The sequence below is a fragment of the Carcharhinus amblyrhynchos genome, chromosome 4 (genome assembly GCF_965287045.1).
Source record: "Carcharhinus amblyrhynchos chromosome 4, sCarAmb.v2.hapA, whole genome shotgun sequence".
In the NCBI taxonomy this organism is placed as follows: domain Eukaryota; kingdom Metazoa; phylum Chordata; class Chondrichthyes; order Carcharhiniformes; family Carcharhinidae; genus Carcharhinus; species Carcharhinus amblyrhynchos.
Window position 1 is genome coordinate 21,978,868 of NC_137327.1, and position 16,825 is coordinate 21,995,692.

General features: G+C 41.3%; 1 protein-coding gene across 3 annotated transcripts in view; it reads right to left on the reverse strand.

The window, feature by feature from the left end:
• Nucleotides 1–16,754, reverse strand: part of dhx38 (DEAH (Asp-Glu-Ala-His) box polypeptide 38) — a 99,003-nt gene extending 82,249 nt beyond the window's left edge. For all 3 annotated transcript variants that reach the window (XM_080186792.1, XM_080186793.1, XM_080186794.1), the window contains exons 1-7: nucleotides 16,583–16,754; nucleotides 14,275–14,647; nucleotides 10,434–10,603; nucleotides 5,642–5,791; nucleotides 4,721–4,898; nucleotides 2,644–2,762; nucleotides 2,132–2,208 (exon numbers count right to left, since the gene is read on the reverse strand). In XM_080186792.1, the coding sequence (XP_080042918.1) occupies nucleotides 2,132–2,208; nucleotides 2,644–2,762; nucleotides 4,721–4,898; nucleotides 5,642–5,791; nucleotides 10,434–10,603; nucleotides 14,275–14,582 (1,002 nt within the window). In that variant the 5' untranslated portion in view covers nucleotides 14,583–14,647; nucleotides 16,583–16,754. The remainder of the gene's footprint in view (nucleotides 1–2,131; nucleotides 2,209–2,643; nucleotides 2,763–4,720; nucleotides 4,899–5,641; nucleotides 5,792–10,433; nucleotides 10,604–14,274; nucleotides 14,648–16,582) is intronic.
• Between the last annotated feature and the right edge of the window lie 71 nt (nucleotides 16,755–16,825).

A 16,825-nucleotide genomic window follows, 5' to 3' on the forward strand; every position in this document is an offset into this window, starting at 1 on the left:
TACACGTGGGACAGGAAATGATCTTCAATGAGCTTGAATCACAAGATGATTAACATCTTTTCAGACAATATTCTTCTGGAATCAGCTGCAAAACGATACACTTGAGCAGCTTAAAGCACATCGTCCCAGATAAGACATGTCAGGGTAGTTTTTGAGATCTGCCCTGGTAATGTGATAAATTCTTGAATTCAACTCGACAGGGTAACATTGACACAAATCTGTACGCTATCAATCTGTACCTGATCACCTACACAGGTGAGTGTTATTGAATTTGTGTTAAGTCTCGACAAGAAACCTCCTACACATTCAAGCATAACAGAACAGGAACAAACCACACGTGGACAGCATTCATTCACCTTTAATAAGTAACACTTCATTTTAAAATGATGTATTGATTAATATTTTAGACCAGCATTAATTCAAATTGTCGGCGGTAATAGTTATCTGTCAATTTGAGGATGACATCTACTCAGTGTCACGAGTTTTGGCCATGGGCTTCATATGAACTGGCCAATTCTCAGCTGTTCATCTTTGAACTCATGGGGCAGGATATCCCATGAGGTAATGGGACCCAGAATGCTGGTTTTCCTTCCTTTTCTTTCTTTACAACTGCTCTGCCTCATCATTAAGGCTTTTGGACTCAAAGCATGGTGCATGATGGTTGCTATCATTTTGAACAAGTGATAGCAAGCTCCTTCAATCATTAATGTCACTGGCGCCACACCTCAAGGAGAGCTTCGACAGTGTCTTTGTCGCATTTTCTTCGACCCGTCGGAACACAGTTTTTGTGATATTGATTGAGGGTCAATCTGGTCATTTATTTCACTGCTATTCTTTGGGATCTGATTGACACATGTTGCTGCAACATTTGTCTACATTAATACAATGGTGATACTTGAAAGATCACAGAACATAGAACACTACAGCACAAACGGGCCCTTCAGCCCACAAGTTGCGCCGATCACATCTATACCTACCAAGCCATAGAACTATCTGTAACTTCCAATGCCATGAGATCTCATATACTCATCCAGAAGTCTTTTAAAACACCCCAGTGAGTTTGCCTCTACCACCATCGACGGCAGCCGATTCCACTCACTCACCACCCTCTGAGTGAAAAACTTGCCCCTAACATCTCCTCTGTACTTGCTTCCCAGTACCTTAAACCTGTGTCCTCTCGTAGCGACCATTTCAGCCCTGGGAAATAGCCTCTGAGAACCCACCCTATCTATTCCTCTCAACATTTTATAAACCTCTATCAGGTCGCCTCTCAACCTTCATCTCTCCAGGGAGAAGAGACCTAGCTCCCTCAACCTATCTTCATAAGGCATGCCTCCCAATCCAGGCAACATCCTTGTAAATCTCCTCTGCACCCTCTCAATAGCTTCCACGTCCTTCCTGTAGTGAGGCGACCAGAACTGCGCACAATACTCCAAGTGGGGTCTGACAAGGGTCTTATAAAGTTGCAGCATTACCTCCCGACTCTTAAACTCAATCCCTCGATTAATGAAGGCCAGTACACCATATGCCTTCTTGACCATATCCTCCACCTGCGAGGCTGATTTAAGAGTCCTATGGACCTGGACCCCAAGATCCTTCTGCTCTTCAACCCAGCTAAGACTCCTACCCTTGATATTGTACTCCTGCATCCTGTTGGTCCTGCCAAAATGGACCACAACACATTTATCGGCGTTGAAGTCCATCTGCCACTTCTCCGCCCAGTCTTGCATCCTATCTATGTCACACTGCAACTTCTGACATCCCTCCAGACTATCCACAACACTACCAACCTTCGTATCGTCGGCATATCATGAAGAGCTCTCGGACACACTGAGGACATTATGTAAATTTAAATTTGGCCTTTCTCCAGCTCATAATGCACCAATAATTACCTAATTTAAGTTATTTTATGTGAGTACTCCATGATATTTCAGAGACAATATTCCATATAAAGTTCCTTTCTCTCTGTATAGAAACAATTTATGGCATGTGAAAAGCATCTTTTCCATCATATGTCAGACAAATTCAAGTGCTAGCAGTTTTTTTAAAATGCAGTACATTTTTGAAATGATAAACACAAATGTTAAGTTCTTTTTCCAACTGTACTTCAAAATTTAGGAAAATACCTTACCCTTTGATCTTCTTCCCACTGCCTTTGCTCATCTTCATTCTCAAAATAAATGCCATCTTTACCTTCTTCCCTCCTTCCTGACAATGTTGAAGAGATAATATTTTAGTCTCATACAGCAAAATAATCACTGTTACAACTTTAAAATTATAGCTACATATTAGATTCAAGACTTTTGCTTTAGAAACATTATCACAAATTTTGTATCTTAAACTTTCATCTAAAACTCAAAGCCATTTACTATGCATCCTTCACACAAATAAATGTATAATTTCTCAAATCTCAGGTTACTAATTCAGATGTGATCCTAAAGTACTAGACTATTTCACTATTCACTCCCTATGAATAGGTGGAAATCCAACTTCCATAATGAATCATCAGTTACAAGCCTCAATAGAAGCCAAAATCACGTATCACTGGAGAGGAGATGCAACAAATCTGTCTTTCTGATGAAATATTAAGACTTTTTTTAATGATCTATTTTAATAGAGAAAAATTGAGAATAAAACATGTACCTTTGCCTTTGGAAAGTCGAGGTGTTGCCCCCAGATGCCTTCTGTCATCAGCCCACTCATTGTATTTGTACGATGGTGTTGGCAGGGGTGTATCCTCTTCGTAATGGTTCCTTCTAGACCTGAAGAAAGAAAAACCTACTGAAAATGCAAGCGATCATGACAACTAAAATCTCAGAACAATCAATGAAACAAATATCTTTTGAACATGAGCGTTTAAATCGTCACAGGGAAATATGATCTATATGACCCTCTGTGTCTCCGGATCAAACAGGCTACAATAAATTACCAAGCTTTCATTGATGGATGTTTCATATTCAAATTTAGAACTAGGTCAATACATCACTGAATAACAACAGCATTACCAAATGAAAAGTCCGACATGTTGCTTCCTGAAATTCCATACTGGATGTGAGTGCTCTGAGATGTAGGTTATGAAATGGCAGAAAAAAAACTTTGCTGAATACTTGAAGTGGAAGTAAATAAAACAAAAACCAAATGGACATATTATATTGAGGCTAAACTGTTTCAGCAATATTCAAAGGACATCAAGCAACATTGAATTGCTTAAAACAGAGGGATTCAGAATGCTTTAACTTTTTTTCTTCTCTCCAAGTGTAATGTCCTAATATTATGTTAGGGGTTGTGGGTTTTAAACAAAAAGATGTGGTTTGCACACGTAGATTCAAAATAACAACAGGTTTACTGTAGGAGCTGCTGCCTGTACAGAGTAGAAAAGAAAACTAAGACAGGAGCCTGTGAAATACCCCAATAATGTGACCAACTCTTAAAGCAATCATGTAACCACCTAAATATATAACACCCTCCCACTTTATTTCTGTAGTCTTGACAACAAATTACAATGATGTTACATATAGAATTAATAATACTCTGGACATAGTATTATGCACCATTAATAATTATGCAGTGAATAAGAAAGTCCATCAGGAGGACATCTATTCCTCTTTGATTGTATATGACATTCTGGAATTTGGCTGTGCTTGACCCCAGAAGTATGATTTGGAACTTCATTAGACACTTCTTTTGGAACTACTTCTGTATTATTCTTACGTGGTATAGTAGCAAAGACACAATCACCAGGCAACTCAGATTTAACTAAATCTTCTGTAGTAGCATTCACAATACAGATGTTGGTACTTCACAGAATAGAATCCATAGAATCCCTACAGTACAGGAGGCGGCCATTCGGCCTATTGAGTCTGTACTGACCACAATCCCACCCAGGTCCTGTTCCTGTAACCCAACACATTTACTCTGCTAATCCCCTGACACTAGAGTCAATTTTAGCATGGCCAAACAACCTATCCTGCACATCTTTGTACTGTAGGAGGAAAACCCACGCAGACACAGGAAGAAAGTGCAAACTCCACACAGATAGTGACCCAAGCCGGTGATCAAACCCGGGTCCCTGGCACTGTGAGGCAGCAGTGCTAACTACTGTGCCACCATGCTGCCCAAATCATTTTGAGATGACAACAATTGATCAGCATGATGTTGCCAAGCTATTTCATCTTCAATTCAAACTGCATAAGTAACTGGACCTGGTTTTGCTAAAGTTATGGCTGGTACCAATTTCTTACTCTTGGCACAATTATGCACTAACACTTGACCTTTTCGTTACAATAAGCATCGTCTTACCCACAGTTCTCACCTTGCAATTTGAGATTATTGTTGACACTCTACTGTCTTTGAAGTTTCTGGAGATAATAACAAATCAAACATAGTTCTCAACCTTTTCTTTAAGCGTAATAATGCAGGTGAACTTTGGATAGTATTTCCATAAGACACCAAAAAGCTATTCACACCACATGATAATGAACCCTGCTCCTCTGAAGCTTTTAAAGAATGAATCATTGCCTATAATCACTGTCTATAATCATTGCCATAGTCACTGGATGAGCCAGATGCTTTGTAATACTATAGACCTGAACAATGATTTTGTTTTTAAAGTCACAAGGATCTCTCCAGGTTAGCTAGAAAAGGTGGCATAATTGTACTACTGCATTCATCTATTTTTATACAGAACTCATGTTTCAGTTCACATCTGTTTTTCACTAACCTTTCTTTGTCGCGTCTTTCTGTATCACGACCTGAAGAGCGATAACTTCTTTCACTCTTATCCAAATCCCTTTGTGAGGGAGTAGGAGATGGAGACTCCCACTGTGATCGATGAGGATACTGACTTCCAATTCCACTGTCATCATCATCCCAGCTAGATCGAGAAGGAGTAAGAGCATCTATAAAACAAGGTGATTTCAAATGTGATGCAAAAAATAACATAAGGCCTCAGTCTTTCCTTCCCATTATTTAATGGCAATCTTCCAACACCAGCACCCCACCCTCAACACACACTGCATACGCTGCATACTTTTCTATATAAGAGTCTGGACCTAAAGAGTTTGTTCTCTGGCCTTGGCCTACATTACTGGTAAATGTGGAACTTTCACTAAACTGAAAAAGAGAAATAGTAAATAAATGACTCAAACTCAAAGGGCATAAATGGGCCAGGATGAGAAAAACTAGAGACGAATATAATCAGCAAAAAATCAAATAGGAATTCAAAATAAAAAAAAATTCAGAGGAGCAAGCATGTGGAATTCAGAACCACAGTGCATAGATGAGGGAACAAGTTACAGATGCATTTAAAAGGAGGATAGAAAGCATATAACTGAGAAGAGAATAAACACCAATGCTTCTACATCTGGAGGAAGAAAGTTGGGAGGAGGCTTGAGCAGACTATAAATACCTGCACGCAATGGTTTGGGTTGAAAAGTCTGTTTTTGTGCTATATATATTTAATATACTTTTATGAATCACTGTTAATTCCCCACCAACTCCTACAGACTTGCTACACTGAATGTGGAAGTTCAAACACTAGGTTAGCTAGTCAATAATAATCAAGGTGAAAACTATATTTGTCTCTACAGCAGATATAATCAAGATTTCATTCATTCAGGATGGAAAACTAATTTGTGCTCACCTTTTAATCTGGGTACGGGCGTGCCAGGTTCACCTTTCCTGCTGCTTCTGCTTCGCTCTGAGCAATTGTCTCTGTACCCTCTGTCACTTCGCTCTGATGTGTCTCTATCCTTTTTTCGAGAGGAACTCGACCTACTACTTTCTCGATCAGCTATAAAAATGAAAGCAAATTACATACACTGCAAGAAAGGAGTTAATTTGCATTATCAAGCTATCCAATCATGCTACATTAGAATTCTTTTGGCAGGGTAAATGAGTCATAATTTCTACTTTATTCAGGACCTACTGAAGATGCTGAGCAATTTTTTATTATTGTATACTACTCATTTTCTTAAACAGGATTTCTTTTGCAAACAGCATACAAACTTAAGAATGAACCAGCAAATAAAGCTCCAAAAGGAAAGGACTAAAGACTCCGTATCCAAATTGTCACATTGCATATCTCCCAACAGCTAGCATGAAGTGAGGAACTGATATGTGAGCAATTATGGGAAGATGTAAAAACAGCAGGGTTGTTGTGATGGGCAATTTTAACTTCCCCAACATAGACCTGGATTCCTTTAATGCTAGGGCTTGGATGGGGCAGGATTTGTTCAGTGTGTCCAAGAGTGCTTCTTGAGGCAATATGTATATAGTTCAACTCGGGAAGAAGCTATCTTAGAGCTGGTTCTGGGAAACGAGCCTGGACAGGTGATTGATGTCTCAGTGGGGGACCATTTTGGGAACAGTGATCACAATTCTAAAAGTTTCAAGATACTTGTAGAAAAGGATAGAAGTAGTCCCAAAGTGAAAGTACTAAACTGGGGGAAGGCTAACTACAACAGTGTTAGGCAGGAGTTGGCGATGTAGACTGGAAGCGGCTGTTTGAGAGTAAATCCACATCTGATACCTGGGAGTCTTTTAAAAGTCAAGTTGTTAACAATCTAGGACAAGTGTGTCCCTGTAAAAATGAAGGATAAAGATGACAAGATTCAGAAATCCTGGATGACAAAAGAGATTATGAGCTAAATGGAAAAGAAGAAGGAGGCATACATCAATTTCAGGAAATTGAAAATGGATAAGACTCATGAGGAATACAAAGATAGCAAGAGAGATCTTAAACAACGGGCAAAAGGGGGCCATGAAATGTCCTTGGCAAGCAGGACTAACGAGAATCCCAAGGGCTTCTATGCATGTGCAAGGAGGAAGAGGGTAGCTAAGGAAAGGGTAGGTCCACAGAAGGACAGTGGAGGAAATTTGTGTGTGGAGCCAGATGAGGTGGGTGAGGTCCTTACTTTGCATCAGTATTCACAAAGGAGAAGGATGTGGTGGACGGTGAGTGTCGCAAGGAGGATGCTGACATTCTAAGACATGTTGAAATAAAGAGGAAGGAGGTATTGGAGGTTTCAGAAAACATTAAGGTGGTAAAGTTCCCAGGGCCAGATACGGAGTATCCCAGAATACTGAGAGGGCAAGGGTAGAAATTGCTGAGGCATTAGCCAAAATCTTTGTATCCTCTTCAGCCATAGGCGAGTTACCAGAGGACTGTTTGAGAAGGGCAGAAGAGAGAATTTGGGAAATTACAGGTCTGCTAGCCTTACATCAGTGGTGAGATTATTGGAGAAGATTCTTAGGGACAGGATGCACTCATATCTGGAACAGAATAGTTTAATTAGCGATAGGTAGCATGTTTTTGTGAAGGGGAGGTCATGTCTCACAAACTTGATTGAGTTCTTTGAGGAAGTGGCAAGAAAGATTGACCAGGGCAGGGCACTGGGTGTTGTATACATGGACTTTAGTAAAGCCTTCAATAAGGTTCCTCATGGCAGGCTGATACAGAAGATGAAGTCATATGGGATCCTATGTGAGATGGATATAAAACTGGCTTGAGCAAAGAAAGCAAAGTATAGTAGTGGAAGGGTACTTTTCTAACTGGAGGTCTATGACAAGCAGTGTTCCACCGGAAGGATGTTGATACATTGGAAAGGGTGCAGAAGAGATTTACCATGTTGCCTGGTTTGGAGGATATGGACTATAAAGAAAGGTTGAACAAACTTGGATTGTTTTCATTGGAGCGTCGGAGGATTAGGAGGGACCCGATAAAGGTTTACAAGATTATGACAAGCTTGTATAGAGTGGATAGTCAGAGTCTTTTTCCCAGGGTCGAAGGATCAATTACTCAAGGGCATAGATTGAAAGTGAGAGTGTGAGTTTAAAAGAGATGTAAGGGGCAAGTTTTTCACACAGAGGGTGGTGAATGCCTGGAACGCGCTGCTGGAGGAGGAGGTGGGAGCAGATTATGTAACAATGTTCAAGAGGCATCTGGATATTTACATGATTAGACAGGAAATAGAAGGGTATTCACGTTCAGGCAAGAAAATATTAGATGAGAGAGTGTCATAGAATCATAAAACCCTACAGTGCAGAAAGAGGCGCTCCGGCCCATCGAGTCTGCACCGAACACAATCCCAACCAGGCCCTATCCCCATATCCCTACATATTATACCCATTAATCCCAGGACACCAAGGGGCAATTTCTTAGCATGGCCAATCAACCTAACCCGCACATCTTTGGACTGTGGGAGAAAACCGGAGTACACAGAGGAAACCACACAGACACGAGGAGAATGTGCAAACTCCACACAATGACCTGAGCCAGGAATTGAACCCAGAACCCTGGAGCTGTGAAACAGCAGTGCTAACCACTGTGCTACTGTGCCACCCTGTGTGTCAGCACAGACTTGGTGGGCCGAAGGGCTTGTTCCTGTGCTGTGCTGTTCTTTGTTCTTAAAGATGCCACCACCATGTCTCCTGTTCCACCAGAGTCTCAAACATCCTAGACCACTGCTATACAAATATCAAAAATGTGTACTGCTCTATTGCCCGCCCACACTTTGGTAAATCAGACCACAAGGCTGTGCTCCTGCTCCCGGCTTACAAGCAAAAACTGTAACAAAATAATCCATCAAAGAAAGTTGTGCAATGTTGGTCTAAGGAATCAGCTGATTTCCTAAAGGACTGCTTAGAGTCATAGACTTATCGGTATTTAAAAACTCTGCGACCAGCCTGAATGAGTACGCCACTATAGTAATTGACTTCATTAGTAAGTACATAAAAGACTGTGTCAAAGAAGCAAATCCACGTGTTTCCCAACCGGAAACCATGGATGAACAGGGATATCCACTGCTTGCTGAAGTACAGATCTGAAGTGTTCAAGTCATGCGACACTGACCTATAGAAAAAAACCAGATATGATCTACTGAGATCCATCAAAGATGCCAAACGTCAGTACTGGACCAAGCTAGAGTCCCAGGCTTGCCACAAGGACATCTGCTGACTATGGGAACAAGGTCAGCAAAACATAACAGGCTACAAGATGAAGGCAGGTAAAATCGTCGGCTCCAATGCACCCCTCCCTAATGAGCTCAACGTATTCTATGCCTATTTTGAGCAAGAGGTCAATGAGAGCACGCCCTCCATTGATGAGTGGAAGACGAACATGTATCCAAGGTCACCACTGTCGATGTTCAGGGAAGCCTTCTCAAAAGTCAACCCACTGAAAGCAACTGGCCCAGATAGGATACCTGGACGAGCACTCAGGTCCTGCGTGGCCCAGATGGCAGGGGTATTCGCAGAAATCTTTAACTTCTCTTTACACCAATCTGAGGTTCCTATCTGCTTTAAGGAGACGACCATCATTCCAGCACCAAAAAAAAGCCACCAGGCAGCGTGCCTTAATGAGTATTGTCTAGTGGCTCTGACATCTATCATTATGTAGTGCTTCGAAAGGTTAGTCATGGCACAAATCAATTCCATTCAGGGTCATGAACAAAGCCCAGTCCATCACTCAAACCAGCCTCCCATCATTGACTTTGTCTACACTTCACGCTGCCTCGGAAAAACAACCAGCACGATTAAGGCCCCCATGTACCGCAGACATACTCTCTTCCACCTTCTTCGATCCAGAAAAAGATATAAAAGCATGAGAAGACGTACCAACGGATTCAAAAACAGCTTCTTCCCTGCTGCCATCAGACTTTTGAATGGACCTACCTTGCATTAAGTTGATCTTTCTCTACACCCTAGCTATGACTGTAACACTGCATTCTGCACTCTCTCGCTTCCTTCCCAACGTACGGTATGTTTTGTTTCTTTATCCCATTGGACTGGGGTAAGCACTCTAAGAAGTCTCACAACACCAGGTTAAAGTCCAACAGGTTTATTTGGTAGCACAAGTTTTCTGAGTGTCGCTTGCTGGATTTAACCCGGTGTTGTGAGACTTCTAACTTTGAATTACATAACGGTGTTATTAAAGATTGATAACATTCTCTATGAACTTGATTAGCAAATAAATAGCGACAGCCAATGGAAAACTATAATTTTTTTTAGATATGAAAAGTGTTACTTTCAAATAACAAACTATTTGGACTTTTGATTTATTTCACTTGAATTGAATTCTCTCCACATATAAAATCAGTAATAAAATAATATTCCATACAGTCTTATTGTAAATAAAAATAAACTACTTTTTAAAAGCAGCTCCAATTAGGCAACCAATGCAATCATAGATACCTTCTTAGGTACGTTAGCATTATTCACTCCTTGAGCAGTTTGCCAACCCTGAAAAATTAACCTCCTGAAAGCTATGTTTAATTCAACAGTAACATCTTATTAAGCCCCCAAATGATAGCATAGTCCAGAGTCTCAAAACGTGACAGCAACATTAAATACAGAAAATCTGATGCCCCATTTCAGCTACGTTTAGATGTCAATGAAAACAATGAGAAGTTTTATCACAATCCCTCTTGACTCACAGTCACGATCTCTGCTGCGATCCCTTTTCTTTTCCTTCTCATTGTCCTTTGATGATGCATAAACTCCATGTTCACGACGATCCCGCTCTCTTTGCCGATGCCGTTCCTTAAATTCTTCACTAACTCCACCTGTGTGGGAAGGTGTTTCTGCACCAGAGGTACGATAGTACCTACAACAAAGTCATTTTTCAGATGCGCACACAACAATAGATAGCAACAACAACTTAACATCAGCAACTCAAATTCTACTGTTCAATTGTAAATCATAGAATTCTACAGTTCCATCAAGCACTTGGTGCAATCAATCGCTCAGATAGCAATCCCTAGAACAGAGCATGAAAATAGAAAATTTAACGCAAAGATTAATTTATAGTAGCCCCTTTCATTTATAAAAAATGTTTTTAATTGGTTAGTTTAGCTATATTTGTGACTGAATTAAAAATAAATCCAATAATCAGTCCAGCTCCACATCCCTTCAAGATATCTGCATTCATCTATTTCAGGTCTTGAGTAACCACTGTGCCCATCTTGGAAAAAAAAGTTGACACTAAGCTTCATTAAAAATCACACAAATAATGGATTTCATAAAAATTCCTCTACATTCCTAAAACAGGTTGAATTATTCAAGTTGAAGTGACAAGCAGCAGATGGCAAGAGAGGCTGAAAATCATTCTAGTTGGCAAAATCATTTTGAAAGAAAACTGCTTCTGTCCAGTTGCTAACTTCATTGATACGGGGCACAAAAATGTTTTCTGTCAAAGATTTCAAATGAAAAATTACACATTAGGACAAATATAACAGAAGGCAATATTAGAACATGTAATGGATTCTAAAAAATCTTCCCACCTACGAACAAACTGAAATGCCATTTTCACAGAGAAGTATCCACTCAATGTCACCACTGTTATCTGATCTCTTTAATAAATAAAGAATGCCCATCTTAAAAACAGGAGGATGAAAAACACCTAGCGATAGGTCACCTAAAAGCTGTTTTAGTATGTCTCTGATCCACATTCCAACACACTATCACAAACAAGTTATCTTGGATAGTAATTGATTAGTTACATATATTTTCCCGTAAGGAAATAGAAAAACGCGCACAAATAAATGCTGTATCTACTCTGCCCCTCAACTTCAACAGGTGAAGGTTTGCTTACATTGGTCAGCTACGGTAAATGCACTTCAAAGTAACTAAATCAATACGAAGGGCATTGGGATGCCGTGAACTAGACAATAAGGTTCTATGTAAATCCAAGTTCTTCCCTTTCCTGAAAGGATTGAAGTAGAACATGTACACAAACAGTTAATCCGTTCATGTTCCTCTTTCTTGAAAAATGATTACATTGAATATTCAGGAGACTAATGCTGCTCTTGGTAACCCTATAATGTAGTTAGCATTGGGTAATCTCCACGTGGGAGAAATTGTGGATACAAACCCTCATCTTAGTCCAATCACCAAGTCATTGAGAGGTCACCATTTATTGCAAAAGTAAAGCCTATATGCTTGACTGTGCTGATAGTCATGGAACCTCAATGCCAAAACTTACAGCAGCAACAAAATTACTTCTTCGGGTTTTCAAACCCTTCAGGAAGTAATACCTCCACTCCACCAATCAAATCTACAACTGTTTGCAGATACACACGAAAGATAAGTGTGTTTTGGGATTTCAGCTGATTAAAGAATAACTCATCCTTGGACTCATTCGGAAAAATGGAGAACTGCGCCTGAATACATTAACCAATGTAACTTCATAAAAACTTAAAAATTCAGTGAATTATGCTGTGATCACAGCTCTCTGCAACAATACAATGTACCAGAATTCACAAGTATCGCACATTAGTAACATCTTCAAAGTTAACCTGTAAATGATTCACTTTAAAATGTTCTGACAAAGAGAGCAGATCTTCAGCCAGTTTAACTGTTCATTAAACTTTCAGACAAAATTATGTCCCCACTTCTCTGGTACAACAAAGCTAATGCAACATCAAGTTATCTTTGAGGAGGGAAGAACACCAGACCTGCAAGAGACACTCTTCTGGGAGTGGAAATAAAGGGAATGCGAGGCCCAGGGACCTGCCGCCAAAATGTGCGCTCAGTTTGAAAAGCCAAAAGTGACTCCACAGAAAGGCAGTAAGCTGATTGGTTGGTGAGTAGCTGATATTAGGGACCTTCTGTTAATAGCTGAAATTTAAATAACTAAATAAGATAACAATGAGGAAACAAAGCGAAGAAGATAAGGGAATAAAGAGAAAGTGAATCTAAGAGCAGAGCAAGGTGGATAAAAGCCTGTAAGAAAGAGCAGAATGCAAGTTTACATCTCATAAGGAAATCTAGACAGCTGTTTGGGTGAATGCCATTGGGGAGGTATTTACTACTACTATTGGTTATAATTAAGATATCATTCTGTGTTTCATTGCAAGAAATGACCAGGTCATAAATGACCTGGATGACGAAGTGGAGGGATGGGTTAGTAAGTTCGCTGATGATACAAAGGTTGGTGGTGTTGTGGATAGTCTGGAGGGATGTCAGAAATTGCAGTGTGACATAGCTAGGATGCAAGACTGGGCGGAGAAGTGGCAGATGGACTTCAACACAGATAAATGTGCAGTGGTCCATTTTGGCAGGACCAATGGGATGAAGGAAGGCAATATCAAGGGTAGGACTCTTAGCTGTATTGAACAGCAGAAGGATCTTGGGGTCCGGGTCCAGAGGACTCTTAAATCGGCCTCGCAGGTGGAGGATATGGTCAAGAAGGCATATGGTGTACTGGCCTTCATTAATCGAGGGACTGAGTTTAGGAGTCGGGAGGTAATGCTGCAACTTTATAAGACCCTTGTCAGACCCCACTTGGAGTATTGTGCGCAGTTCTGGTCACCTCACTGCAGGAAGGATGTGGAAGCTATTGAGAGGGAGCAGAGGAGATTTCCAAGGATGTTGCCTGGATTGGGAGGCATGCCTTATGAGGATAGGTTGAGGGAGCTAGGGCTCTTCTGCCTGGAGAGACGAAGGTTGAGAGGCGACCTGATAGAGGTTTATAAAATGTTGACAGAAATAGATAGGATGGATTCTCGGAGGCTATTTCCCAGGGCTGAAATGGTCGCTACGAGAGGACACAGGTTTAAGGTACTGGGAAGCAAGTACAGAGGAGATGTTAGGGTAAGTTTTTCACTCAGGGGGTGGTGAGTGAGTGGAGTCAGCTGCCGTCAGTGGTGGTAGAGGCGAACTCGCTGGGGTCTTTTAAAAGACTTCTGGATGAGTATATGGGATCTAATGGGATTGGGAGTTACAGATAGTTCTATGGCTTGGTAGGTGTGGATGTGATTGGCGCAACTTGTGGGCCGAAGGGCCTGTTTGTGCTGTAGTGTTCTGTGTTCTATGTTAAATATATTCCATAATAACAAAGAATGGAGAAGGAGGAGTCTAGTTGATATTGTTTGATGTTAAAAGGATCAATTTAATTTAAAGGGATAAGGCGTGGCAGGAGAGCTCCAAAAATGCAGTCTGTTATTTTGTTCCATGTGGGAGACCAAGAACACTTCCAGTTTCTGGATCAGCATATGTACAAGAAGTGTCTCCGGCTGCTTGGGGCTATCTATTTAAAATGTTGAGATGCCTTCACGCTAAATCATGATTTTGTGTGTGGAGACACCTTTTATCATCCTTGATAAGATGTGCATCGTGGCTGAAAAGAACTGACTAAACAACCAAGAAGAATGACATTCATCATCCTCCCCCTCTTTTTGAAAGGGCGGATGCTTGGAAATAAGTTTTGGATAAACAATGCAGGCAATAACAGGGGAAAACATTCAATTAACATCAATTGTAGTTGTAATGCCGTACCTCTCTTTTTTCCCACCTCTGCCTACTTTGTTGCCACTTTCCTCATCAGAACCCAAGTCTTCCTTTCCTTCCTCCCAATCTTTATATGATGACACCTTTGATTTCTTCTTTTCTTCTTCTTCTTTCTCTTCCCGCTCTTTTCTTTTCTGAGCAGCCAATTTATCAAGCCCTAGCAGTGAGGTCTTTGGTGCTGGTGCACGAAAGATATGCTGGTCATCTGTGGCGCTCTTCTTCTTTATTATTAATCCCCCAGTCTGATTGCCAGGGTCACTGCCCTCCAGCCGGTGAATGGAGTCATCATCATTCATGCTCAATAGCCGCAGCAGGTAATGACCACACCAGTCTGGTTTTGAAAGTTTTTAAGTAAATGCTCCTAAAAACAGGACAAACAGAACATTATTAATGCAAATCCAGACACTGAATTAGTTCAAGCTTTTATTTATTCGACTGGAATTACAGATGATTATTTGGGCAGCACAGTGGTTAGCTGCTTCACAATACCAGGGACCCAGGGTTCACACATTCTCCCCATGTGTGGGTTTCCTCCGGGTGCTCCAGTTTCCTCCCACAGTCCTAGGACGTGCAGGTTAGGTGGCTCGGCCATGCTAAATTGTCCCTTTGTGTCCTAAGAGGCATATGCTAATGGGATTAGCAAGGTAAATATGAGTTACGGACATAGGACCTGGGTCTAATGGCCTGCACTGTAGAGATTCTATGATTAGTTTTTTACACTGCAGTATTAAAGATAGTAACCATAATGATTTGTCACCTGGTTATTTTTACCTGATTTTTCAGAGTGTACTTAAAATATATAAAACATAACACCATTGACAGTAAACTGTGATTTAATTCACATGCAATCCCAACATAATTCTCTTTTATTCAACTGTACTCACACTTCATGCACATATAATATCCAACTAATCTTTAAATTAGCATGGGGAGGAAATAAATTTTATCTATGAACTGATGCTAAATTTGTGACCCTGAAAAATCAATGTAGCAGTTAAGAATGGATATGTTTGTTAAACAACACCCAGTATTTAGCATGATGTCAAGAAGCAGCCTTGGTGATGTGTGGATACATGGTCAGAAGCTCATCTCGGGGTGAGTGGTTAGCACTGCTGCCTCACAGCACCAGGGATCCAGCAACCTTATGAACTATCAGTCTCTGCTCTAGACAGTTGACAGGGGTGGCAAGCAAATAGATGATTGCTTCAATCTACTCAACATTCATCTGGAGTAGGTTTCTGCTCCTCCAGTACTGGATGTTGGACAAGCAGTCAGATCATTTGGACGCACGCAGAGAGGTTGAGAGATGTTGTGAAGTCGAGCTGGATGTCATCAGCACAGTTGTCACTGAGGGACAACATGTTAAAAAATAGAAGGGGACCACACACAGAACGGGGGCGGGGGGGTACCAGAACTAAGAGTACAGAGGTACAAAGAGAAGCTATTGCTGGTGGTGCTCTAGTTTCAATTAGACTGATAGAAGTGAAACCAGGTGAAAGCAGTGCTATCCAGCTGGACAACAGTGAAGAGGGGTTGGAAGAAGATGATGTGAACAATGATGTCAAAAGCTGCAGGCTTGTCATGAATGGCGAGGAGGGAAAGCGCATCTCTATCACAGCAGCCAAGCTGCTGCGGCACTGTGGCCGGGGCAGAAATCTGATTGGAGAGATTCAATTATTGCGTTCCAGGAAAAATGGGTACAAAGATTTGGGAGGTCTGTCATATGAGGACAGGCTAAGTCACTTATATTCACTGGAGTTTAGAAGAGTGAGAGAGGATCTCTTAGAAACTTATAAAATTATAACAGGGTTAGACAGGGTAGATTCAGAAAGAATGTTTCCGATGATGGGGAGTCCAGAACTCAGGGTCATAGTTTGATGATAAGGGGTAAATATTTTAGAACTGAGGTGAGGAGGAATTTCTTCACCCAGGGAATGGTGAACGTGTGGAATTCACCACCACACAAAGTGGTCTCATTTCAAGATCAAATTAGATATAGTTCTTGGGGCTAAAAGGATCAAGGGTTATGGAGAGGAAGGGGGGCGGATCAGGATATTGAATTTGATGATCAGCCATTATGATAATGAATTGCGGAGCGGGCTCAAAGGGCCAAATGGCCTTCTCCCGCTTCTAGTTTCTATGGAAGTGACAGGCAGCTCAGCTCAGCTCAGTAAAATTCAGCGCAGTTCAGGATCAGAGCGCACTTGCTGCCTGGGGATTGGGGATGAGTAATTGTGTGTGTGTGTGGTTAAACAGCTAGCGTGACCATTTCTCACACTGACACAGCCCCCATTACCTGTCTGTGAAGTTAAAGCTCCCTCACAAATAGCAACACCTGCTGCGCCCTCTCACATCAACGCTGAATTCAAATAAAACAACAACACCGGCTGTCCCTCCAGCCCGGCGCTGCCGCTGTCCAACAGCCTCGGCTCACAACCCTGCTTCAGCCATTCGGCCTCGTTGCCCTCACCAACATGGCCGCCGTGTCGCTGGTGGCTGATGTCACTTCCTGTGCCGCGGCCGTTGCCGGGAGGTGGTC